The following is a 24778-nucleotide window of genomic DNA, read 5'->3' as shown; positions in this document are numbered from 1 at the left end:
AGAAATTGTGCGATTTATGACCGGCCGGGCATCACCTTGCGGACCTTGTGATGACTCTATTGACGTGAAACCTCTGCCAAATCACGGGGCTGCCAGTAGGCCATCAACCATTGTGCGTCAGCCACAACAAATGTCTCACTCTGAAGTGTGGCTAATGTAGCCAAAAATGGACAGAAAACAATACACCTAGTGTGGATCGTGCGTGGTCGATTTCCACACCTGCGATAGGTATGTAAGGCCACCAACAGCTCATGAAGACAGGTTGAAAACTCACTCACTCGATACCTCTCCCTTGCCATTTAGACCTAATTGTCTCATAGCAAGGAGTAGATTTCATAATCCTCGCTGGGGCTGGGAGAACCGCCCTGGTGTCTATTACCGGAGTGCAAAAAAATAACTCACTGCGTGGTAAGTCATATGAGGACAGGCCTTGAACTGGCAATCCAGATACATGACTTCTGGTCTGCCTGTACAAGCTCTGTTCTCGTCAAGCTTCATCATCCTCCACTCACATTTTCAGGTTCCAAGGCAAGTCACATTTACGGAGCTGGCAGGATCTCCGGTGTTGTTTCATGAAGATGAATAGTAGGCAGAGGGTCTTGGGCTTCTTGGTGACTCTTGATAAAGTTTGCAATCGGTGTACTTACAAGCGGACTGCAAGCCGGTCACGATTCGATATCAGCGGGGGGCTACAGCTTTTCTGGACCTTCAAACACGTTGTGTACTGTGATTACATAATCAGCATCTTGTCCTTACAATGCGTGTCGCGAGAAGTAAGTCTATTATTAGACTCAAGTTAGGCTATACTTAGACGTTCAACGGTCAATATTTGCATGAACTCATTCCTCGCAATTTCCTCCCGCACTCCGCCGGAGTGCGGGAGAAAACTCCTTGCTTATTAGCATGTTAATAACGGAATGTGTGTTTTTTGCATTGGATTAGCGACTTTTTCGAATGCTAATAATTGCAAAAATACTTTTATCCCGAATCCTACAGAGCTCCGGGCATAATGGCAATTGTCTTTCTGTCCGGTGAAAGTGTCAGTGCGATTACGTTCCCGCCACGGTTCCCTTGCAAGGTGTCTTTTCACCTGCCCATTGCTATTTCATTGAATATGATACCAACCGCTGCACCTTCCACCCCCAAACTTCAAATTTTAAACTTCAAGCACGGTCTCATGTGTTAGAAATTTGATCTGCTCCCTTACTTCTGTCCTTTCATTCCACCCACCCCTCTGAGGCCCTCTCCCAGTGTTTCCGCTGCGTCACGGTCCATAACTACTTGCATCTGTAATCCTCTCTGACACCATCGCTGAGGATGATCTTGCACTCCCATGTAGGAGGCACGATGGCTACAGAGATAGCCTCTTTCTTCTCAACCTAACCGAGACACTTGTCGAACCCGAATGTCCCACTGACCACATCCCCATCAACACGCACCTCAGTTCATCGCATGTCAAGTTGCCAATTTATCAATCAACTAATCCAGGACGTGCGCCGTCCCCGCCACTCTGATCACGGGGAAGAGATTCGATGTATTTAGCGATAAAGAAGAATGTTGGGTCGTGGACCATGGAAGTGGAATATTGGTGAGCATCGTGCAGCTTTTCAATCCCCACCATGTCACTTCCCTCCCGATTTGTCGCATGGCATACACCAGTGGCGTCACCAAGAATCCACCAGCTTAGCACTTACTGTTCTTTTACTCAATACCATATGTCTGCAGCAGCGTACTTTACTGGCATCGCGCTCAAGGCTGCACCGGTACCCGTTAGCCAGGAATTTCTTAGGTGCAGTGCTGGTCAAACCATATCATCACGACTCACAGCGGGTGCGCCGATGTAGCGATATATAAGCCCTGTTTCAGATTCTCCGTTTGCGACTTGACTTCTTATCACTGCAAGTCTACGTTCAGATTTCGCACCTTCGGGGCAACTCTGCCCCATATCATGTTACGCCTGTGGAACCCACCGTGCGCCCAGTTCCCCACAAGCCCTGCAGTCTGCGCTCACGTCTGCATTCGATCGCTTCTTCGACTGTGGAGGTGTTTTGAGTGGACTTGAAGCTGTAGGGTAGAATGGTGGCTTGCCCTACCACTGCTATGGTGCGTGTCGCAGCGCTGGGCATTTTTGTTGACCTATCTTGGGGACTCTCATCAGGTGCCCGAGCCACGATGCCTTCAGTTTGTTCGTACTCAACCTCACATGTCTTTTGCGGATCAAGTCCTTTTGAAGATTAGTGTTTTATCACAAAATGGAGTCCTGCTACCTGGTAAGAATCTTCATCCTTTCCTTGCGCATTTTCTCTGACATGTGACTTTCTGGATCAGCATCCCAAGGTCTCCACCGCAAGATTCGCACTTGACTGGTTGTATGCAGCGGCCGTCGACATCACCTGCATATATATGATTGCAAGTTGGAAGGCCGTACGTCGACGGCAACACTAAGATCAGACAACAATAACGTGGAAGAGAGTGTGATTGAGAAGTACGGAAAGGAGATGATCCGTAGGTATGTACACAGCACGGTATATATAGTGATCAGTAGATCGACGGTGTCCAATCAGCTATCAGCGACGCATCAGAGCATCAGAAGAGGAGTGACGTCGTGTGTTCTATGACGTAGTAAGCCGAGCTCGGCTTACACCCTTCCTCACTATGTTTTTGAACCTTCCTTCTCCCAAACATCCAGCGCTTCACAGTCTTCCAACTCCCGCCTCGGTAGCCATTCATCGTCTGCTTCATCGAATCCGACCCAGCGTACGAGGAACTGTTTTCCCCTGCCCACTCGTCGTTCGTCTATAATCTTTTCAATGAAGTTTTCGTGTTGGCCGTCTTCGGTGACCACTGGTCCGGGGCGAGGTAGTTCACGTGATGGGAAGAGTGATGAGTCGTTAGCGTGAAATTGTCGTAGCTGACTTGAATGAAAGGTTGGGAAGATATTCGGGGAATTCGGGAGATCCAGAGTGTACGTGGAAGTTTCAGGGTGTGCGTCGAGTATGGTGTACGGGCCGTCGAACCTCGGCATGAATTTGGCCACTCGATTGTCACCCTTCTGTATATATTCCCTCCGACGGTGCTTGGTTGCAAGCATAACACGATCACCTTTCTTGAGGACGAGTTCGGGCGAACGATGTTTGTTAGTGCTTGTGGCTTGCGATGCTTTCGCCATGAGTAGGTTATCTTGAGCCTCAAGAACGTTAAGTTGTAGGTCCGTTATGATCTTGCGTACACGTTCCTCTTCAGGTTCTTCCATGGGTTCATTCTTGTTGTCCACGAGCGGGGGTAAGACACGTGGTGATCTGCCTAGGTGCAGTTGAAACGGGGAGAATCCGGTGCTTGCATTGATTGTGTTCATAAGCTGAAAGCGAACACGGGGGAGGGATTTCACCCAGCCCTTATGGTTGCGGTCCACGTAGTACCTAAGGCACTGATTAACCGTCTTGTTCGTTCGTTCGCTAGAACCATCTGTTTCTGGATGGTAAGCGGATGACATCTTAAGTTTGATTCCAGTTAGTTTATGCAATGAACGCCAGAATTTGGAAAGGAAAATCTTATCGCGGTCGGACACTATCTCACGTGGGAGACCATTCTCGCAAAACCAGTTGTCGAAGAACAAGGTAGCGAAATGCTCGGCAGTGATATTATCCTTACACGGTACTAAACGGATGTCAGAATTCAACCTGTCAGTCATCGTTACCAGCATGTTATAACCGCAGTCTTCAGGGAGAGGTCCGATAAAATTGATTGCGACTGAGTCCCCACGAGCATCTGGCACTGGTAAGGGGTGTAATGGACCCGAGGTTGCTGTCGTTCTTGACTTATTTCGCATGCAGTCCATGCACGACGGTATATAAGAGTCCACGAGGTCTCTGCGCATCCTTGGCCAATAGTACGACGCGCGTAAGAGTTCGTAGGATTTGTCTGCCCCGAAGTGTCCAGACGCGTCATGTGCGGCGTGAAACAGAAGCTCACGGAGGTCGTCGACTCTTGGGATTACTAGTCGACCTGAGACGTAGAATAGACCAGAATCATCCTTGGTGAGGCCCGGTAGTGATTCTAAAAGATCATTTAGCTTGTTGCACCAGGGATCTTGTGCGTACCCGGCGAGGATACGTTCTCTCATCGATGGGTCACTCTGTAATGTGAAAATTGATGCGCAGATTTGCGATGGTGAGGTGGTGTCCGTTCTTCGTGATAGAGCATCCGCCGCCATGTTGAGTTCCCCTTTGAGATAATGGATTTGAAGGTCGTATTGGGACATGTATTCGGCCCACCGCGCTTGTCGGCGTGATAAATCACGTTGCGTGTTGAAGTTTTCTAAGGTACGATGATCAGTGTACACGTCTATGGGCATACCCAATAGTTCAGTCCGCCATTTCTTGAGTCCTCGTATAATCGCAAGTAATTCTTTTTCGTGGACGGGGTAGTTCAATTCCGCGCCACGCAATTGGGTAGAGTCGAAGGCAACGGGGCGTGATGATTCACGTGTCAGTCCCCAGGAGAGAACAGAACCAGTTGCATAGTCGGAAGCGTCGCAGGTGAGAAAGATGCGATTCTTGCCTGGGTTGTCATGGTCGATAGACGTAAGGCAATGAGGACTGATGACGAGCGATTTGATGTCGGTAAAGGCTTGTTGATGGAGACAAGACCATTCCGGGAAATGCAGTTCTGCTTCCTTTGTCGTTAAAGCGGATAGTATTCGTGTGTGCTTGGCGACTCCTGGAAGGTGGTCAGATAGGTATCTAACCATACCTAGAAACGCGCGGACTTCAGAGGCCTTGCGAGGTTGCGGCCAATCTAAAATGCGTTCAATCTTTGAGTGATCAGCTTCAATACCACGCGAGGAAATATGATGTCCCAAAAAGTCTATCTCCGTGTTGAATAAAGAAGTTTTTTTTGACGAGCAGTAGAGATGCGCTTCTTGTAGTGCGAGCAATACGAGGCGTACATTCGTTTCGTGTTCTTCGAGGGATTGGGACCATATGATGATGTCGTCTAAATACACATGGCAGATTTTTCCAATTAGGTGTCGTAAGGCTGTCATCATCCGTCGTTGGTGGACCGCAGGTGCGTTACGAACCCCCATCGGCATAACGGTCCACTCAAACTTACCAAACGGGGTATGGACAGCCAGATACTTCATGTCATGTGGGTGTACGCGTGTCTGAAAAAACGCGTTAGTCATATCTATCTTGCCGAAGAACTTTCCTTTGGCGCAGTCTTTGAGAATCTCATCTATTCTTGGTAGTGGATGGTTGTCCGGCACGGTATTAAGGTTTAAGTGTCGGAAATCGTTCACCCAGCGGGGTAGAACATTCGGGTCCGCTTTGGGTATGATGAAGGACGGGGAGGACCATTCACTATCTGATGGACGGAGTCGTCCACTCTGTAAGTGAGAGTCTAGGAGGGTCTTCCATGCGGCTCTATACTTCTTGGGGCAGTCGTAGGAACGTTGTTGTACTATTTTGTTAGCGTCCTTAAGGTTTATACGAAATAGAACGTCACTTGGCATTGTATCGTTGTGCGGAATGTCGGCTGGGAAGCGTTCTGCAAATTCGGCCTTTAATTTGCGATCGAGGCCCTTCAACTTCTCTTGAAATGTGATCTGATCGATCTTTGATTGCACCGCCGCCACGACGTCGGTGCCAGTTACCTTCTCACATTCGTCATCAATGATCTTTTTCAACTCCGGCAGGACACATTTGAGTTCGGCAACGATCTTGCGTTTGGTCCAAAACAACTCCGGTCCTGACATTGACGCTCGCTGTTTCTTAGGAGGTGGTGTGGCCGGTAGTCCTTGTAATAGATCATAGTTAGCACCCTTAGCCACGCACGTACGTAGTTCATGGTCGATTATAATCCGATTGTGTTGAAGAAAGGGGCCACCAAGTAATAGCGGCGTACAAAGATTAGGTGCGACTATGGCTCGTACAGTTCGAGACGTAAAGGCGTGGTCCAATGAAGTACAAGAGAGTTTGACGTAGTGCGAAAGTAGAGTTGGTTCTTTGTCTTGAGACAATGCGAGAGAAATGGGTAACGGTTTTGAAAGTTTGCGGCGGCGTAGTCCAAGCTTCGTGACAATATCTTCACCAATCAGAACTAGGGAGGAACCATGGTCAATAAGTGCAGATACGGATATAGGAGAAGTAACCGCAGGTCCGTCAATAAGACAGTTCCAGCGAAGGTGAGGGGTTTGTAGCGGAGCCACGCACTCTTCGCCGGAGTCGGTACCATTCCCTAGCGCAGCAGATGGCATCACGACGGCTATAGTTTCCGTTTCGCTGTCCCCTACATCAACTGCCGCTATGACGCCTGTACCCTTCCTACCCTTCTTCGCAGCAATAGTAGTCGCGGTTATCGTCTTGTACGTAGAGCCATCTGGGAAACCCTTCTGGCATGTCGCAGAACCATGGCCAGCGAACGGTTCCCGACACTTGAAGCATCCGTCATTATCACGGAGAAGTTGTCGTTCTGCGTCAGTCAGTGGAGGAAGGCGAACGAAATTCTTGGAAGACGTAGTCGAGGATGTACTGGTGGTGGTCTTGGTCGGTGCCTTTGAGAATGGACGTCTGTCGTTACTTGTTTTGTCCGTTCCGTTGCGGGCGCGTTCCGCGCGCAAGGCAGCTTCGACAGCACCTTTCTGACGGGCGAAGTAACGAAGACGTTTGTCATCCAGCAACCGTACCTTTTCTATCCACTTGCGTAAGTCAGGTTCCTCTATTTTCTCTGCGTAGTAATCTGCGGCTAAGTCGGAATTCATGTGACTCTCGAGGTGGTATAGGATATTGACGTCATCGAGATGTGATTTCGTGTCGCGCAGCAGGGTGTTCTGACTCTGTATGTCAATGGCCCACTCGGAGAACGGTCGTTGACCCTGGGTGGACGCGAGCATCTTGCGGCGAACAGCGTCAGACCAATCGGTAGGCAGCCAGTACTCTCGAACGGTTGCGATGTATTCCTTGAAGGTGAGTGCGTCAAGGTCATTCTGGTTGTTGAGATACCAGTCTTGAACAATTGGGTCCTGCATGCCCCACGCCACTTTCTTCACCTTATCCGCATCCTTTATTTCCTTGTGAAGGAAAAACTGGAGGCATCCCATTTCCCAGGCGCGTAGCGCCTCGGGTGTGATTTCGCCAGCGGTCAGGAATGGTGGCTTGCTTGCTGACGACTGCTCAACGCGTGCTGTTTTTGTCGTCGTTGACATTATGTGAGGCACGCGCTCAGGAGTAGTGGATTCAGATGAGGAGGATCTATCCGTTGGGGTTGGAGACGGAGGTCGATCAGAGGTTACGGATGGGACGTGTGGAGTCGTGTCTGCGGTCGGCGGTGTTGTACCACCCTTGCTACGACTGCGTGTGGTGACAGTCGTAGGAGGTACGCTACGGGCGCGGCGAGGAGGCAGCTTGTATGTGCGGTATCGGGCTGACCTGAGTCAATGCCCTAACAATCGGTACGGTAGTTTTTTTTTCTTTTGATAAGACCGTGAGGTCAAATCGGCGGCACGGAGGGTCGGTGGATGAACAGTGCAGTAGTCGATATGCTCGACTTCAACGTTAAAAAAAAGTGGAAGGCCGTACGTCGACGGCAACACTAAGATCAGACAACAATAACGTGGAAGAGAGTGTGATTGAGAAGTACGGAAAGGAGATGATCCGTAGGTATGTACACAGCACGGTATATATAGTGATCAGTAGATCGACGGTGTCCAATCAGCTATCAGCGACGCATCAGAGCATTAGAAGAGGAGTGACGTCGTGTGTTCTATGACGTAGTAAGCCGAGCTCGGCTTACACAAGTGATGTAAAAACGGGTGCCTTCCATCGTACACGCTGAATCAACTACGATCCTTTCAGCTGAGTCCTGACGTGCCAGGATTCTGTCTGACTTATGACTTATGGTTCCCAAGTTTACGACCATCGAGGCTGCAACACTTCGTTCAGTCAGTCGTATGGTGTTATTATATTGTGTCACAATCGTTCTGTTCAAGGGTCCCCGCTGCAATGGACTTTGTCCAAGGACAACCATCACCCCAGCAGTCAACTAAGAATTGCGTTGTAAATGACAGTGAATATATGAAAGCAGAAATACGAACTCACTCTCACTACGTGCGAGCCTTGAGAACCCTCAAGAAGATTTGCAATACGGTGTCTCTGTAACATCGTTCTGTCGCAAGGCGCACAGGGCGAGTCAATGGATTGATCCAAAGCAAACTCCTCATACTCACATAACAATCTTTAGAGCAGCAGTCGCTGGCGGTGTTGCAATAGCCACCATCCTGGACACATTGCGGTGCTCTGCCGAAAACAGCTGGTGTGGCACTGACAGACAAAGATGCTGTCAAAACAGCCACGACGGCGAGGAAGAAGGAACGCATTGGTTATATGAGGTGATACGGGTTCTGGACGAGGGGTTCTCGAATCGCTGTGAGGTGGTGCACGGTAGGGAAAACGGCTTGCTTTTATGTCTTGAAATGAACTATGGTTGGGGTAATTGTAGTCGTTCGTCGGCTCTGCTACTGGCAGGGAAATGGAGGCTAACAGCATATGGATAGACTCTGGGCTCGGTATTTTATGAACCCGGTCCAAAAGTGCGGGCTCGCTGACAGTTCGGGTCCGAGTAGGCAGCATGCTCGACGTCGGCTCCGTGACTGGCAAGGAAAAATGGAGGCTCGTATGAATAAGTACTGACCAGTGACATGTCCCCATGATTTAACAGTGGTCGAATGTGTGTAGATTGCCTGGCCAGGCGTCCAACCCTCACGGTCGCTAGGCGCAAACCGCAATACATTTGTGCGAGAAAATGATGTAGCACACAACGCACCTGCATGAGTATCGACGGGCCTCCATGACCGACAAGTGGTTTGCATCGATTATGACGAACCATTGCAAATGATCCGAAACATCAGTTGTGAGCTAACGTCTCACATGCAGCGAGATCCTTGCTCACCTCGGACAAGTAGTAAATCCGAAAGAAAATCGAGATGGTACAAACACCGATACAATTCGTCACGGAGCTGTTCAATCATCAATTGATCAGTTGAGCTTCTAGTAGTACAGTGCGGAGGTGCGTTCCGAAGTTCTATCATAGACAATGACCTGCATTATACTCACCTGACCGTAGCTACGGTGGTCAATCTAGTCCGAATGACGTTATGATGACTCTAGTCACCTGTACCTTGGTAGACCTAATCGTTCAACATCAGAATGGTCATGATCATGATCGATAACAAGTGCTTTCTCCGGCATGTGAGGAATGGTAAATTGGTCAGTGGCGTTCACCTGTGCTCCCCCCGTCTCATCTCATCTCATACATCGGTCCGAGACGTTCAGACAAATCTACGCGAAAGGCCGAATATATGCACCATTTCTTTCCCGCGAACCGCATGTGCTCATAGACCTACATCGAATACCATGTTCTCCATGCAATTGAGAATGCGCCTTTGTATTTCCAGTGTACACACTATCAATTTGCCAACAGTCCACGCTACCTTTTCAGCCTCCACCCCAGGCTAGTTTGATGAACTAGTGGTGTATTACTATTGGCATATTACCAAACCGGGCGTCGAGCACTTACTAGTTGCGTCGCATCACTTAGACGTCGCGCGCGCGTCGCACAAGTCTGTCCTTCCAATTCTGTATTTTCCCTTCTGATCTTGACAACTGCTGAGTATTTCAGGATCCCGCTTGCCTGTCCAGGTGACAGGCCTATGTGACAGAGCAAGACCTTCTTGGCGAAACGTTCGACTTTAGAATTTGTTGGTCCAGACTCCAATGTCAGATCCGACAATCATCTTTTCTTGAGACTACTTTTACCACGATGGACGTTCCTCTCCAATAAACATCGCTATACGCAATCCTACAGGTATCCTAATCATCAAATATAGCTATATGTGTATCGGCCAAAACTTCAGAGACATCAGGTAGGTACACGGTCAGTCAACAAACTCATCAAAAAAATAAATCCTAAGGAAGTAGAGCAAGCCAAAGCCAATGCGCCCCACCAAGCAGCTTTTGTTAAACCTAAGTCTAAATTAGCGGTTATAACGATGTCATATCCATACTGGGCCCCTCTACCCAACACGCTCGAGTTGCAGTAACAATTATCGTAGACATCTGTAAACTGTAGCATAGCGCCAGTGACAACCCAGATTGAATTGACGATTGCCACGAATTTCCCACCCCGCCTCAAAAGGTTCGATAGGATCTTTGCGAGACGCATAGCGATAGAAAAGAAGGGACTCCAGCTGGATCTACCCGAGTATGAATATGTATAGTGTGAGATGATGCTCGACATGATGAGCATCGCCCACACCATCGTAGCCAGTGCGCCGTAGATGATGTAACCAAGAGATCTGCAACCAAGGCCCTGTCATGTCCCACTTGTCAGCGACAGGTTCGTTTATCTGCATCAAACGAAGCTTACCACAGTTGGAGTAAAATACACCACCAGCACTGCAGCTCCAGTTGTTGCCCACTGCAAAGCTAAGGGTAGGAGCGACGCTACGAACATACGGAAGAATATCCCTGATGCCCAGGGGTTCCGTACTCCGTATCGAGGTGCTGCGTATCGAGGAAGTCTGCAATAAGCATTGACTTCGGACGGGTTTCCAGACCTGTTGCAGGGCTCAATAATATTCCTCCTGTCTGCGTTCTTCCATGTATCACCCGTCCTGACAGGTCTATGCGCTCTGAAATTGTTGGAGGCCATTCTGAAAGCATCGAAGACATCCTCCGCGGACCGAGACCACGGAATGGCCCTGGCATAGTTGTAGACGGGTGGGGATGAATCTTCGTCAGGAGACGAAGGCTGTTCTAATGTGGAATCAATAGATATTGCCCGTCTTTCGGAAAGGGCTGACGCCTTTTTGACTCCATTATGGGTAGCTACAAATGCCATTGCATCTGCGTTGTCCATGGCCCGTTTAATGCGTACATAGTCGCACTTTGGGGACAACTGCAGCCAACCTATAACGATTGGTATAAGCCACAACCAAACCGACCCCGTCCCTTGACCGTTGGTGTTGAGATTGGCGTTAACGTCCGATAGTGAGCCAACGACAGTCAATATGTATGCAACGACGACCCAAGCAATGGATGTAGCAGATGCGATGGACCAGGTGAGAGTGTAGTCGAGAAAGTCGGCGATTGTCGGCCACCAGTCATCATTCTCCGGCAGGACAACGAGGGAACTGAGTAGCGAGTCTTCATTCGTTATTTTCAGTGGAGTTTGTTGAAGGCTAATAAGGATCCGGGCAGCGTCTCTAGCATTGGGGAAGGACACAGTCTCAAACCGACGACTGATCCACCTAGCGTTGAGAATGGTGAGAATCATCGAGTAACCGGCGAGCACCGGTGAACCGACTGTGAGGACGGCCGACATAAGGTTGTCAACTCTGTGTCTTGCACCGAAAGGTAACTGAGAAATGAGCGCAAGGTAGGGTAGTAGCCAGGCGCTGAACTGCTGCGAAATGTTTGCCCAAGTGGGCTTCTGTATTCCAGAACCACACTGCGAAAGACACGCGTCATAGGTGAATGCAACTGCATTTGATATCTCCGACGACGTGTTTGCTATATTTCCGCCATGGGCATCCACTAATCCAGACGCATTGAGTGTCTGATTCGCATGATTTCTGAAGTTGATAAAACAATCTGTAAAGTTCACTGCGTACGCTCCTTGGAGAGACGCGAGCAGCAGGAGGAACAGTCGAATTTCTGGAAGAAAGGTGAGCAGAAGTCAAGATTAGATTTTGAACTCACTCATTGTATCGCGCAATAGCTGCATCATAGGTCAAAGTGCACCAACAGAATATATGGGTTGCCTGTGGAGTGGCTTTGGTAGCCGATCCGTAAGCTCCAAGGGACCGGCAACAAGCTTTTTGCCCCAAAGCCGTTTAACATCTCATGACATTGCAAACTTGGCGGCTCGTCACCCACCCTGAGATCTGAGCTTTGAAATGATACAAGAACTTACCGTGTCCGGTTTCAGCCGGTCTCTGAAACATTCACTTCAAAATTAGAAGCCTCGGACGTGTGTAAATGTAATTGCAGAAGTTTTGCACAAGGTGATGTTTAAAGCGGCTTTCCCACTGCCCGTTGCTATCAGACATACACCATCCGCTGCCTTTGAGGAAAACCACACATGCAGTGCGAAGCAGAGCAAGAAGCCTCGTGCTTTCTTCTATATGTGTGGGTGTTGTGGATTGGTTGAAGATCGGACCAGACATAGTCGACACGCAGAATTGTTTAGATAGCGGGCTGCGGTAATGCGAGGCGGACAGATATGCATTTGGTGAGTACATCCTGAGGAGTGAACATTATTTTAATTTAGAAGCTCGCACAAAATAGAAGGAAGCACCCGCCTTCAGCGTTTTTACGTGGCGTGCACACCGTGCGTCGCTTGCCATGCAGATGCGGGAATACTTCAGAACCAGCGAGTTTCAAACGTCTCGTGTCACGCAGCCGCTCTAGCTCGCCAACAGGGAAACTTGTGCAGGGACGACAGTGGCCACCATCCTGGTCAGTCCACTCGGCCAATACTAGAAGATGAAATACGGTAGTATGATACTTAGTATGTATTGAGTAAGCTTTCAAATTTACTCCCACGATATAGCTCCAGGGTGATTGCGTATTTGGTCGAAAGCATTATGAGGCGGCTAAGTATCATTGACCATTACTGCAGTGGTACGAGCGCTCTTCGAGTCTTGCCAAACGATCCAACAGTACTTTGTCACGCATGTTGCATCAAGCACCTCCATCATTAGTAAATGGTATGTAGTACATTCAGACTTCACATAAATTTTGTTCTGGATGTAGAACAGGGAAGTTGAATCAAACCCGAAATTTACGCTGGAGTGAATGCTCCAAACCTCTCTACCTTTCTTTTCAAGTTGATTGCATCGTCTTATCGACGTTTTGAGAATGATATCTAATACGGGAATCCTCTACCCTTCTTTGTAGGGTGTCGCATTCCACGTTTCCCAGCATACGGACAACCGTCCAATCCCAAAGAAATATCCGTATTCCACATTTCCCCGCGAACAGATAACATCCTGTATATTTCGCATTTCCAGCATATCAATATTCATCCAATCTCCACTCAAAATAGTACGACATTTAGGTTGAATCATTACACACTAGGATATCGCCGCAAGTCTCCTTGTTCATTGTTTGCCCGTCTTGGGATGATCGAGCGGTAACTGCGAGTTTGTTCATTGACTGCGATGCGAACAAGCACCATGTAGAATGCAATCGATATGATCGGCATGACCTAGTTGATTGAAGCTCAATATTTTTCAATTATAGGTGTTAATAACGGAATTACCATGTCTACCACAACCTCCTGTCCATTGTTGTTGTAGACGAAACATATTAGTCTGGCGAGGAGTGTCACAGAGTACAAAGCAGCGGCATCAACAAGTACGCGCGCTATTGGCATAATTGAGCCCTTCACAGTACGAACTGTACAAACAGTGCGTTCGATCATACAGATGCGATATGCCAGTAATCCTGAATACATTGAATTAGGGCCTCTCGATACCGCATTCACCCAGAAACGTACTAACCTGAACTCAACAGATTAGTGGATAGTGTCGAGATTATGAATGTCGTGACCCAGTCTGCGACCACCGTGGTGAAGATGTCTGTGGGATTTCTGCTGGCTTGCGAAAAGCTGTAGACAGCATTGACACCGGTCACTACGAAACAACGTCAGAGCACAACTTCTTGAGCATGATACAAACCTCACCTGCGACACTACACCACAGAACACTTGGTAGGATGATAACCCAGACTGTTTGCCAAACAACATAGCAGCGATATATCTTTACCAGATAGGGTAAGTTCAGAGGGCCTTACGCCGGCGGATAGAAATATGAACCCACAACTACCCCATCAGCAAGTAGAGTTTGGATGATGTATAACGCATGCTTGATCACATACGTTTCTTGGGAAACGTCTCCGAAGAATGCTACCGGCCCGCCTGGAAACGTGTCACGATACTTTATCAATCCATCTTGGACACGAACAATGTTCACGACGATGTGCTTGGGAGATATCAGTAGATGATATCGGATGTTAAAAGGTAAGAAGCTGACCGCAGTACTCAACATCAACAGCAGGATGGCCACTACAGTGATTGGACGATTCACGTCCTGTATGCGATGGTTGTATGTCAAAGCCCAGATGGTACCCATAAACATAAGCACCGAAAAGCCTGGAGAACTCTAGGTGACCATGTCATGGACTAACCCATTACAATACTCACCGTATAGAATGCCTTCCAACAGTGCTGACAGTAGAGCAGCAGTGTCAGACGGGATACCTGTTGCAGAAGACATGGCGAAGAGAGATGCGCGAAGTGCAGGAATCTCTGTCAATTCCACGTATATCGTTATATGTAAACACCTTGGTAGATCGTCGGATCAGGAATTGCACCACTCTGTCCTCCCCGAGGGCCCTTGGTGTCGGATCTCTTTTTGTATCATGATGGTTGATGGCGAGGAACTGTGTCATAGTGTTGGTCACAGCCTCATTGCAAAGAATTAGACTCCGAGCCTCACCTTTTCAGGAGCTCATCTGATATGGCGTTTCTCCCCCTCTGAACACAGCACAAAGAATCGTAACTGAGCACACACGATAGGGGTATCTTCTGGCACGAAACTGATAGGATCCAGATAGGACGATACCTTGTTTAATCATAAATGAGTACAATGTCCCATAGTCTCCCCTAGCTAGACCTTCATAGACGAAGGAGGGCAGCCGTTCATTCTAATAATAGCTGGCAGGTAATGATCATCTGAGCAGTGTCTTATCGATCAGTGGAGTCGCTGGTAGATTGAGTATCTAGTATTGAAACCAGAACATAATGAAACTAACCTTCATGTTTTGGGTGGGTGTGTTGGGATTTGAAACCTGGGCGCGGTGACCGACACGTCAGTCTACGCCAAGGGCGTGGAAAAATTCTACTGTTCCTGCTCCATACCTTGAATTTTGAGTTTTGATCACTGACACCGAGACTCACGGTCACTCACAACTGTTAGGTATACGACTTGCCTAGCTCCTAGTGTTTCCACCCAACATTAGATGCATGACCGTCGGTCAACCTCCGACGGAATAAGCACGATCGCATGCACATCCAGTTACCGTATCGCTGCACTTTGCATCACCGCACACGCTGCATCCTCCTCCTTCGAGTCTCACATGATACCACCTGTGACCTCCGGTATGGTCACTCTGCAGGCATGCATGTTGTCCTACCAATGCGGATCAAAGCCGATCCAGAAATTGGTTGTTATTTCTTACTTGTCCTTCATGTAGGGAGGAACCGCCGGCGTCGCATTTACTATCACGGATTCTCGACGTGTTCAAGCTCAGAACGCAGATCAGGAGACCTCATTATCGTCGATTCTGTGCAACGTATGTTTCATGAGCATGTTGTTCTGAAACAAACATTCAGATCAGCCTAGAGAATTCTGGCATACAATGTTCGGTATCATCCCTCCAGGCATCCAACATCGCGCCGCCTGTCACCTCCTTGATGCACATCATCGCCATCTGTAGTACCTCACTTCGCGATCAATCAAAGTACCTGGTTGCACTTACGAATGCGAAAAACAACCACTTTGATAGACACACGCGATAACGTGACATCATGTACAGCAATTGCATCGAAGCGGTAAGTATAGGTGTTTCATATTCTGTTCTCACAAAGCGTGTTTCTTACCCGGATATATGTTGCAATTTTCCGGGCATAGGCGTTCACGCCGCCGGCTATCAAATGCCGAGTCGCACTACAAAGTATAATGCACATTTCTGGAGTCCCTCCCGTTCTGAATGATCAGTGCATCATCGGAGATAGGCTGGCGACACAATCTGGCGAACTACGAGTATACACTACCGCGACTCACACTGGTATTGTCTGTTTTCTCACCCCAACTTGAAAACGGCTGATATGCTCGCTGTCATGCACAACGAGCGAGGATTGCCGCCGTGGCGCGCCACCAGGTATAGATTTGAAGATTTCATAGATTGCGTAGCCATAACCATCATGCATGATAAGCCTTAGTTACACGACTAGGATGGCAGTGAAACATGCATGGAGTCTGTACTCTAGTTACAATAATATCATGCATGACTATCTGAGCATCAGGTGCATGAATAGTATCCAAGATCGTGTTGGCAGACTCCAGTTAGAAGGATCCTCGCGGTAAGATTGTCACACCGTCCTGCTCCTTATAGCTCCTTCTAGCAACCATAATGCGGTCATGCAAAACCCAGTAGCCCTAAATATTTAACAATGGAAGCATACATACTGGGGCCAGCCCTACACTACACACAAAATCTTCAAGGATCCCCGAATCTCAATGTCGAGAGCTGACCTCCTTCGAACTGAATCTCGGAAATGTCCACCTCAGGCTGTGTTCCCGAGCGCCCTTCACTTTCTCGTAGGTTGAACAGTATTCGAGAAGCTAGGACACTGTGAATAACAATCTGCGAACTTGATGTATGTTATATTAGGGCACATATTAGTGCGAGGTCGCTAATTGATGTACTCACGAGTCTGTCATAGAACCCAATGTTGGCTGTGCCCAAAAATCAGTGCATGAACGCAAAGCCGGGCGTACTACAACACACCGGGGGAAATATAGCAAAGAATATACTGAGTGACGACATGACTTGATTGTGTTCAGGAAGTCAGCGGGCAAGCACTGACAAATAAAATCATCTCACAAATGATGCCAATCATATATTTCATCGTATCCTTGAAAAATGTTCGTTGGAGCCGTCCGACAGTATGCTTGTACCGTGTGATCCTGATGAACAGCATCAAGCAGAAGAGAACTGACTGGTACGTAAGTGCAAGAATCAGGAATCTCGAGAGATGAGACGACTAACCCAGTTCATAGAACAACAATATAACATAGTTAAAGGAAAAATTTCTCCCACCCATGAATTCGCAGGATCCTGGATCCGCTGCTCGTCATGAACACAATTGTCACTTGATGAAGACCAGCACACTAACCTATGAATGTGTTGGGGTATTTAGTCTGGATTGTGATATGTACTAGGCTAGTTTCCGAAAGGATATAAGAGCTGACCACGCATATCTGATCATCCTAGTTTGACATCAGGTCTTCGCGTGAAAGGCAAGCCAGAAACTTACTACGGTAAATACCAGTAAGGATCTCAAAAGACGCTTGCTGTTCCATGAAGCATGAATCCTCATTATTAACAATCCTAGGGAGAAAGACGTTAATATTATGGACTTGATGAGGAGTCAGGACATCACATGCCCTCTGCAGCTACAATGGATATAATGTGTAACGCTGAGCAAAGGATGAATGAGTGAATTAAAATACAGTCGGTTGTGCACACTAACCATTGGACGCCATTCCATACCCAACACACTACAAGCTTTTCATGAATGTTTTGGGCGTATAAAGGATTTCATAACTCACACTTTCACCAGGATAATATTGTGTTCTGAGCGCAGCTACCGGTCTTCCATGAGCAGTTTTCCCCAAAAGTCACTGTTTAAACATTTGGGGCTCACCAGCGAACGTCATCCCAATGCCGACAAATGGCAAGTATCGGGATATGGTGAATATAAAGCGCACAAACGTCCATTTCCTGTGCCAGACCCACTGAGACTTTCTAGCAGTCATTGAAGGATTCTGTGATTAGCGGAATGCACACACCTCTGCTTCTAGAGTAATGCAATAATCAAAAACCTATGTAAGTGGTGTGTTAGTGTCATGTACATGGTCCCAAGAGGGAAAATCAAAGCACTCACTAAAACAGCAAATGTTCCAACTGGATTAATTCAGTCAAAAGACAGCACTCGAAAAATTTCTGATAAGATCACAAACCATTGCAGTACTATTAGTATGTAGGTGGACCAGAAGTCAATGAGACGTATCGGAAACTTCGCGTGCTACACACCTTGGATGCCTGAATGTCAGCGTCGATATATAGAGCGGTACTCATCAAGTTTTATGAGCGAGAGAACTTCAGCAGGCGGGTTTTAAAGTAAACTTCTCCGATGCTGTGTTTTACAGCTACCCGCATACCTGGGCCCCGGCAGCTATTATAAATGTATCTGGCAGAGGCATTAAATTTGTCGCCGGTGCTAAGTCCACGTGGTGTTATTCTGATATACGCCAAGGATTGAATCACGGATCCACGAAGTGTGCGAGCCGATCCAAGGTGCTAACTTCTAGTATTTGATGAATCATGAAAGACACCGGTACATAGCACTGGCAGCCAATAACGCTAGAATGATACGTCAGAAATGGCTTATAATCCCAAACATGCGATACATCCAGTGGATTACTGACCCATTGTCCAGAATGATGTATCAATAATACATCACCTCATCCAGTTGCTCAGAACCGCTTCCTGGCTTCTTTTGGATGATAAATCACGGTGTTCCAGCTACATTTGGTTCTCGTCCGGCCCTCACCTTCTTTCGGAGTCCGGCGTGTGCTTTTGTCATTCAAGTTGATCCCAGTGCTTCTTCATTCCTTGGTTCGTCTTCTCCTTCCTTTGGTCCGAAATGTTTCCGAAATTCGGAGATCCATTTTTGACAGACTGCATCAGCACAGCTGCTCCAACTAGTACGGGAGGTGAGTGTTCTTGAGCTTGAAAGATACCGTTTACACTCACGATAGACACGGCCATCACACCATCGTCGCAAAGTGGGTAGGCGGTGAAACTGCATTTGGCGAGTATTACAACGTTCTCTTGTTCCTCTTATAATTTTCAGTAACTAACCTCCATATATCGATAAGTCCATTCAATTCAGGTGAGGGTCCACAGGCAAGAACAGTAAATGAAAGGCCTGTTGGTTCCTACCATGGATGGCGGTCAGCTGACGACACATCACGCAAATTCCACGCCGTACTCCTCTGCGTCTTGACAGAATGCCTGCAGCTTCTTGTATCCTGGTCCCGCCGCTGTACCTGCCTTCATCTCTTCATATGTGGGCTTTCCCTCATCCAGCCATCGGCGAGACAGAATAGCGTTCCGGATCTGGTCGGAGGGACTATGATATTCCAGACTTGAATACACAGAGCTCCGGAAACACTTCTTCACATCAATACGGCCGACAAACTTCATGTCTGATAGGCGGATGAGGCGGATCGGAATTTCATTCATCAAGTGTCGTAGTGGGTACTGCAAGCTAGTGGCCACGGATGTCAAGAGAAAAAATAAGGGGTTGAGATGTTCAATTATGACACGTGACCCCCTCACCATAACGGCACAGTGACTGTCTTTTCTGATTCTTATAATTAAGTCTTCAAGTTTCAGAAAGATGCATGGTAAAATATCTCCAACCAGGTATCCACATGCGACTTGATGCAAGTCCTGATTTTGGGCCGAGTTTAGCGCGCTCCTCAGAAGCTTCATTTTCTGCTTACGGCGCAGGTGGAAGGTGGCAGGTCTCGATGAGTATCTTCGAATGTGATACGTGAGCTGAATACAGAGCCAAATTAGCGCGCCAATATATTCGCCGGTGAAGAGAACGGGGAGCAGAATCTTGCTAGCGTGATCGCATGACTCCGTGAGGGCCCAGAACATGACCTTGCGTACATGTGACTACAAGTCATGACAGTGACATGAGGGCTAACTGGCTGGCACGCTCGAAGCTCCAGCAATTGGTTCATTATCAAAGCAGAAGCTGCGCACATTGAGCCAAGAGCAAGAAGGCTCCGTGCTTGAACCAAAGAAACATGCCAGAGTTGTCGTCGGTTAAGAAAACAGGAGACAATGAGCTAGCGTGAGGGAGCAAGCAAAGATAAGACACGCACCAGCCATTGAAAAGGGAGTCGACACTTGGGTTAACATGATTCGTTTCTTCATGGCTCCTGTCGAAACAAGACCCTGGAAAACCATATAGATAAAAAATCCCCGAGACAGTTGAGCTGAACTCCAAACAAGAGCAGATAAGCGAGTTTTCCGTGCTCCCATGAGGGATGAAAAACATGAGCCTGAGAGGGAAGTGACATGCAGACAGGCAATAAAGCCTTTTGTTTGATTGTAGTGGGTAAAGAGACGTTAAGCGCATGCGGAATTGTAAGAACACGGAGATCAGTCACCAGATAATGTGCGCTACTAGTAAAGCGCTCAGGGATCACCCTCGTGGTCATATTTCTACCAGCGAGGGACCAGCAGAAGGATTGGTAAGTAGTTGCCAACTGTGCACTTCATATTCAATCAAGTATGGCGTCAGAGCCAGAAAAAAATAAACACGGCTTACCGTAATCATGATGTGCCCATTAGTGATGTGCATGGCCCGGCTTCAAGCCGTGGGCCGAGCCAAGCCGGGCCAAATTAGGCCGGGCCAAGCCAGGCCAAACTGACGGCCTGACCAGGGCTTTGGCCCGGCTTGGAATTCTGAAAAGCCAAAGCCGACGGCCTGAGCCGCGGCTCCTAGCCTCTACCATCGACAACGACAATGAACATTTTGACACCAAATTTTGGTATATAATTTGGTTCGTAATAAGTTATAACACATGCTGAACTTCGAAACAAACAAACGAGGACCAACACACACAACTTACAAGTCGGTCTGTGCTTCTTGTGATCCGCGTGGTCAATACAACTCAACGTCACATTACAATTACTAATTACTGCTTGCGCCAGTCTTACCTTGATAGTTTTTTCAACGTTGGCGCACAAATTCGGAATGGTCTGCTTGGCTAGGTCGAACGGACTCGTGCCAAATTGAATCAAGTTGAACAACCCCAGCAGGGCCCGTGTACCAGCCGTCGCACACAGTACTCTGGACAGCTCCTCTCTCACGCAGCGAAAGAAACACATGAGGAAACGCGAGCCCATCTGAATCCGTCCGTCAGCATTTTGCGCCCGAAGCGTGAATCGTCGCGATTTGCATTCTGAGGCGCGCACTGGCAGGTGAGTCTTGTCAGAATTGCAAATTCCCTACTCGAGCCGCGGCTCAGGCCAGAGCCAGGCCAAAGCCAGCCGTCATTTGCGGCTTTGGCCCGGCTTGGATCTTTTGCAGGCCAGAGCCGTCTGAAGCCAGGCCAAAGCCGTGGCTTTTGGGCCAAGCCGGGCCGGAACATCACTAGTGCCCATGGATGTTCTCTGAATCCATTGTTACGTCAACCATTGAGCAAACTCCAACTCCAAAGTAGGAATTTGAGTGGCTTGTGAACATCGTTGAAGATTTGGTCTTCTTGCACGACAACATCCAGAATTGCACATCCTGAGTGATTCGTCGATGGCACACCAGTGGGGTAGGTTGAAATGCGAGACGTGTGAACAAAGTCGCTTAGCGGAAGCAAACTTTAGTTTTGCAAGCACCATCTCATGACTCTGTATCTTGCTGCCAGCCATACCGAAGCCGATGAACCAGAATGGAATGATGTTCTACGGCGACAGCAATTCGCCCTTGAAATTTACTCATTTAATCATAACGTCACTTCCACAATGTTAACGCTGGGCTCCGCCCCTCTCGAGCTCTCGAGTCTCGACCCACAACAAATGACTTGGAGTGAAGGATTTTTGCTGCAGTGAGTCCTCCGGGCTACAGTGATACCTTCTACTTATCTATTCTCATTTAATTGCAAACCCGCATCGATACCTGAACTTCAAGTCTTCAACCCTGCCTATGTATTAGGAGTTTGGTATGTAGGATATCTTTCGCAAGGCTCTCAAACGCAATCTCTTCCCCCAGGGGTTTCACCTGTCAGTCTTAGTGCATTTTGGCGGCAACCACGCTCACCCAAACCTCCGCTACCACCACCAGCACAATTCAAGGACTCCCACGTGTAGCCCTCCCCCAACCACAAGCACCCCTCATGACCCAACCCACCTTTGTCGCCGTTATCACCGCCACCTCTTTTTCAGCCTGAAGGGAGGCTTGAGTGTCGACAAGCCTTCATCCTTGTTTGCTCATCGCCACAATAGGATGGAGAGGTCTGGGCTTGGTCTTGGGAACGGCACCGGAAATAGAACAGGAAGAGTCAACCTCTCCCGAAGAAAACAGACTTATGTCCTCCCCGGTCACCCACAGAATGCTTACGACAGGACCTCCAACCATAGAATGACTTTCGGTCCAAGGACTGCCATAGGCTCTGCTGCTGCTGGGCTGCACGATGGAGAACGAGGGGGGTCTGGTACAAGGTTCGAACAAGAGAGGGCAGGGTGTGTCGATGTTGATGTTGCGTTTTCACTGTTCAGAGGCCACAAGTTCGTCTTTGCTTGATACGATGATCGCATGTATGGCAGGGAACGCTGGTGCAGAATGGAGCCCAAGTCCGACGTTCTTCTCAAATCCACGACTGATCCAACTAGCGTTGAGAATGGTGGGAATCATCGAGTAACCAGTGTACCGTGCATAGGAGAAGAGGAAGGTGGTATTTGTCGCACTTCTAGAGTTCGAAGCCCGCTGAAAGTATACAATGTTCAGCTCAAGTTACATCGCATATAAGTTCCATCGAGAAGAAATGGCATGAAAAGTTGCACACTGGTACTGCGGGAGCTCCTGTAGTGCTTGGGATCGCACTAGTTGTTACTGATACTATGAAATCAGAGTGAATGTGCTAATGTAGTGGTGTAAGGTGAGAGCACAAACCGCAGAGGTGACAATAGCGGTAAAACAAATGCCGATGAATGACATGGTGATAGCCTGATTGATTTATCATCATTACCGTCTCATTCAATGACACACTTGCAGATGTCTCGCTCAAGAATTCTACCGGATTGCTACGCTGTTGTGGGTTACGCAGAAAGAAATTTCAAACCCAGTCGAGCCTCAGGCCCAGCCCTCAGCGCTTCGCCAGCGCTAAGTTCTTATCTGCTTATCCTAAGTTCCAACCATGTTGAGGAATTCGCTCGTCAAGTTGACCTCCAGCAAATCATCATATGATCTAAATGACCTCCAAATGAACCAGGACGAGTCACTCATTTCCTTCTTCAACCATTGTCTGCCTCGACTCCCCAAACTAGCATCATTCATTGAAGATCCATGTGGTGATCGCAGCCTCCAAATCCTCCGCATCGATGACGTTGCAATTTTTTTCCGGCGCACAATCCGTGTACCTGAAACTGGACGTTCAAACAATCTTCCACCTGGACTTGGGAACTTCCCACTTTACAAAGTTGCCGAATTCTCTCGCGCCCTTCCACAAGATATGGTAGAGAAGGGCGGTTGGTTCTTTCCAATGTACCGTAAGTTTAGTCATTTCTGATTGTGACTTTCTCAATCATACGTTGCCGCGGGCATAGAACGAGAAGCAATGTGGTTGCAGTTCAGATGCAGGTCGGAATTTGCTATTCGGATATATGTTGGTGGTATCAATGCCATCACTGGTGAGCCTAAAATTCCGAACATGGCTATTGGCGTCGACAAAAATCAGGACTACATCGTCGTACCTGAACAGCATTGGATCGATGGCATTGCGACTGGTCCGGGTATGGTTAAGCAATTTGTTGCTGTTCCTTATGGATCAGGTTTTTCGGTTGAGTATCAGGTGAACCTTGCCGTCTTTGTCATTAGCAATGTCTGACTGAGTGAATCAGATCACAGGATCGGAGACGATAGGTGGCATACAATTCGAGGTAATTCCGCCTTACCATCATCGTTCGGTAAGGTTTGAGGGCAGGGATATCTATTGTACTCCCCGCGAGCTTGGACTTTCCCTCGGCTCCGAATTGACGATGACCAACCTGAGAGTCGATCCATTCCCTATTGCCAGTGGAAGCATGCGGATCACAATCTCCACTTTGACGGGAAAGAAGATAATTGTATTTGCAGAGAATTCTGATACTATAAACATTCTCAAATCCCGTCTGCAAGAGAAGGAAGGATTTCCGAAGTCCATTCAATGGATATATTTTGCTGGAAAAGAACTTGAAGAAGACCAGACGCTTTTAGACTACAATATTCAAGAGGAATCAAGAGTCTTCGTGATCTTGACACTGAGAGGGGGTGGGGGCTTGGTGAAGGGTTGGGATTTGGCGCTACCGATGGGTTTCGGCACTGGGGGAACGATCAAGCAGGTCATCGTAAAAGACCCCAACAACCCACGTATCTGGGACGTTGAGAGGGCAGGGATTGTCAATGTACAAGTCATGAACGCAGCACGATTCGAAGACATCACCAAGATGATGGCACCTCCGACCCCAGTTGACATCAAAACGTATGCTGCAGCAGGACTTCCCTTCTTTGATGTCTTCAATGAATTGCCGACAGACATCCATGGATATTACAAGTTTAAGAAGGTCAAGACCGTATCTGAGATGGATCAGATCTTGGACGTGGGGTCAAACATCATGTACGAGCCTGGCACATACATCCCTTTGCAGAAATGCCAATGCCGAAAAAATATGTTAGATTGTATGTATGTATTGCAAACCATTTCTGCGATCACACGGATGAAGTCGATTGCTTACTGGTTTACTTCGTAGTATTCGTCCTTGCAACCACGCCGTTTGCTCAGTTTGTTCAGCATACGGTTCTCGCGCTCTTTGCCCGGTTTGCATGAGACCGGCGATGAGGATTGTGGGCATTGCTGCCCCAATGAGTGCCCCGGGGTTGGACTTGCTTCCGGAGCTTCCAGTGGTATCATTGGACATGGATCAAGTGAAGGGAGGACTTGAATTCCTCCGTATCATCCATGATGCATGATGGGCGAAAACGACGATGGACATTGAACTGGATTTGTGGAAATATCAAGTATTGAAGCGGTTGGGACGGGGTTACGGTCGATGGTCTACTTGCATTATTTCTAATAGCGGGATCCCGCCGTATTCAT

The 24778-nt window shown here is 48.0% G+C and overlaps 6 protein-coding genes across 6 annotated transcripts; 2 read left to right on the top strand and 4 right to left on the bottom strand.

The window, feature by feature from the left end:
• Positions 1-9915: 9915 nt before the first annotated feature.
• On the bottom strand, positions 9916-11999 carry DEU56DRAFT_894887 (uncharacterized protein; the record flags this gene model as incomplete). The annotated part of the gene is made up of 3 exons (XM_041356374.1): positions 11757-11999; positions 10423-11711; positions 9916-10365 (listed from the first exon to the last, which is right to left on the bottom strand). Exons 1-3 carry the CDS (start codon positions 11782-11784, stop codon positions 9916-9918), a joined length of 1767 nt encoding a protein of 588 aa, XP_041202635.1. The 5' UTR covers positions 11785-11999.
• Positions 12000-12656: 657 nt separating this feature from the next.
• On the bottom strand, positions 12657-14335 carry DEU56DRAFT_928448 (uncharacterized protein; the record flags this gene model as incomplete). Its single annotated transcript, XM_041358641.1, has 7 exons — positions 12657-13266; positions 13321-13505; positions 13562-13693; positions 13744-13819; positions 13880-14041; positions 14093-14211; positions 14263-14335. The coding sequence occupies 7 exons, from the start codon at positions 14333-14335 to the stop codon at positions 13126-13128; spliced, it is 888 nt and encodes a 295-aa protein (XP_041202634.1). The 3' UTR covers positions 12657-13125.
• A 1938-nt stretch (positions 14336-16273) lies between these two features.
• On the bottom strand, positions 16274-18103 carry DEU56DRAFT_114681 (uncharacterized protein). Its single transcript, XM_041344619.1, has 15 exons — positions 17940-18103; positions 17867-17876; positions 17791-17810; positions 17696-17728; positions 17551-17647; positions 17456-17490; positions 17377-17404; positions 17291-17323; positions 17161-17234; positions 17020-17104; positions 16893-16970; positions 16728-16838; positions 16632-16672; positions 16554-16579; positions 16274-16494 (listed from the first exon to the last, which is right to left on the bottom strand). Exons 1-15 carry the CDS (start codon positions 17982-17984, stop codon positions 16341-16343), a joined length of 870 nt encoding a protein of 289 aa, XP_041202633.1. The 5' UTR covers positions 17985-18103; the 3' UTR covers positions 16274-16340.
• Positions 18104-18797: 694 nt separating this feature from the next.
• Positions 18798-19330, bottom strand: DEU56DRAFT_114672 (uncharacterized protein). Its single transcript, XM_041344618.1, has 2 exons — positions 19251-19330; positions 18798-19179 (listed from the first exon to the last, which is right to left on the bottom strand). Exon 2 carries the CDS (start codon positions 19152-19154, stop codon positions 18879-18881), a length of 276 nt encoding a protein of 91 aa, XP_041202632.1. The 5' UTR covers positions 19155-19179; positions 19251-19330; the 3' UTR covers positions 18798-18878.
• A 1860-nt stretch (positions 19331-21190) lies between these two features.
• On the top strand, positions 21191-22455 carry DEU56DRAFT_114554 (uncharacterized protein). Its single transcript, XM_041344617.1, has 4 exons — positions 21191-21256; positions 21312-21532; positions 21587-21707; positions 21769-22455. Exons 2-4 carry the CDS (start codon positions 21330-21332, stop codon positions 22225-22227), a joined length of 783 nt encoding a protein of 260 aa, XP_041202631.1. The 5' UTR covers positions 21191-21256; positions 21312-21329; the 3' UTR covers positions 22228-22455.
• Positions 22456-22840: 385 nt separating this feature from the next.
• DEU56DRAFT_918393 (uncharacterized protein) lies at positions 22841-24508 on the top strand (the record flags this gene model as incomplete). The annotated part of the gene is made up of 4 exons (XM_041358111.1): positions 22841-23192; positions 23250-23494; positions 23544-24360; positions 24432-24508. 4 exons carry the CDS (start codon positions 22841-22843, stop codon positions 24506-24508), a joined length of 1491 nt encoding a protein of 496 aa, XP_041202630.1.
• Between the last annotated feature and the right edge of the window lie 270 nt (positions 24509-24778).

The sequence above is a fragment of the Suillus clintonianus genome (genome assembly GCF_016758775.1).
Source record: "Suillus clintonianus strain FC179 chromosome Unknown DEU56scaffold_132, whole genome shotgun sequence".
NCBI classification, from domain to species: Eukaryota; Fungi; Basidiomycota; class Agaricomycetes; order Boletales; family Suillaceae; genus Suillus; species Suillus clintonianus.
The sequence above is the reverse complement of the archived record's forward strand: the minus strand, read 5'-3'. Positions and strand labels throughout refer to the sequence as shown.

Bases quoted from the DNA above. Each gene is read 5' to 3' on its own strand.
- DEU56DRAFT_114681 (XM_041344619.1), bottom strand. From the start codon at position 17,984: ATGAGTACCGCTCTATATATCGACGCTGACATTCAGGCATCCAAG. The intron at 17,729-17,790 runs GTGAGTGCTTTG...CCACTTACATAG, and splicing joins TTGGAACATTTGCTGTTTTA to GTTTTTGATTATTGCATTAC. The intron at 16,495-16,553 runs GTGAGTACATCA...ACATACATCAAG, and splicing joins TTGGGTTCTATGACAGACTC to TTCGCAGATTGTTATTCACA.
- DEU56DRAFT_114672 (XM_041344618.1), bottom strand. From the start codon at position 19,154: ATGAATGAAATTCCGATCCGCCTCATCCGCCTATCAGACATGAAGTTT.
- DEU56DRAFT_114554 (XM_041344617.1), top strand. From the start codon at position 21,330: ATGACTCTGTATCTTGCTGCCAGCCATACCGAAGCCGATGAACCAGAA. The intron at 21,533-21,586 runs GTGAGTCCTCCG...CTCATTTAATTG, and splicing joins AGTGAAGGATTTTTGCTGCA to CAAACCCGCATCGATACCTG. The intron at 21,708-21,768 runs GTCAGTCTTAGT...TACCACCACCAG, and splicing joins TTCCCCCAGGGGTTTCACCT to CACAATTCAAGGACTCCCAC.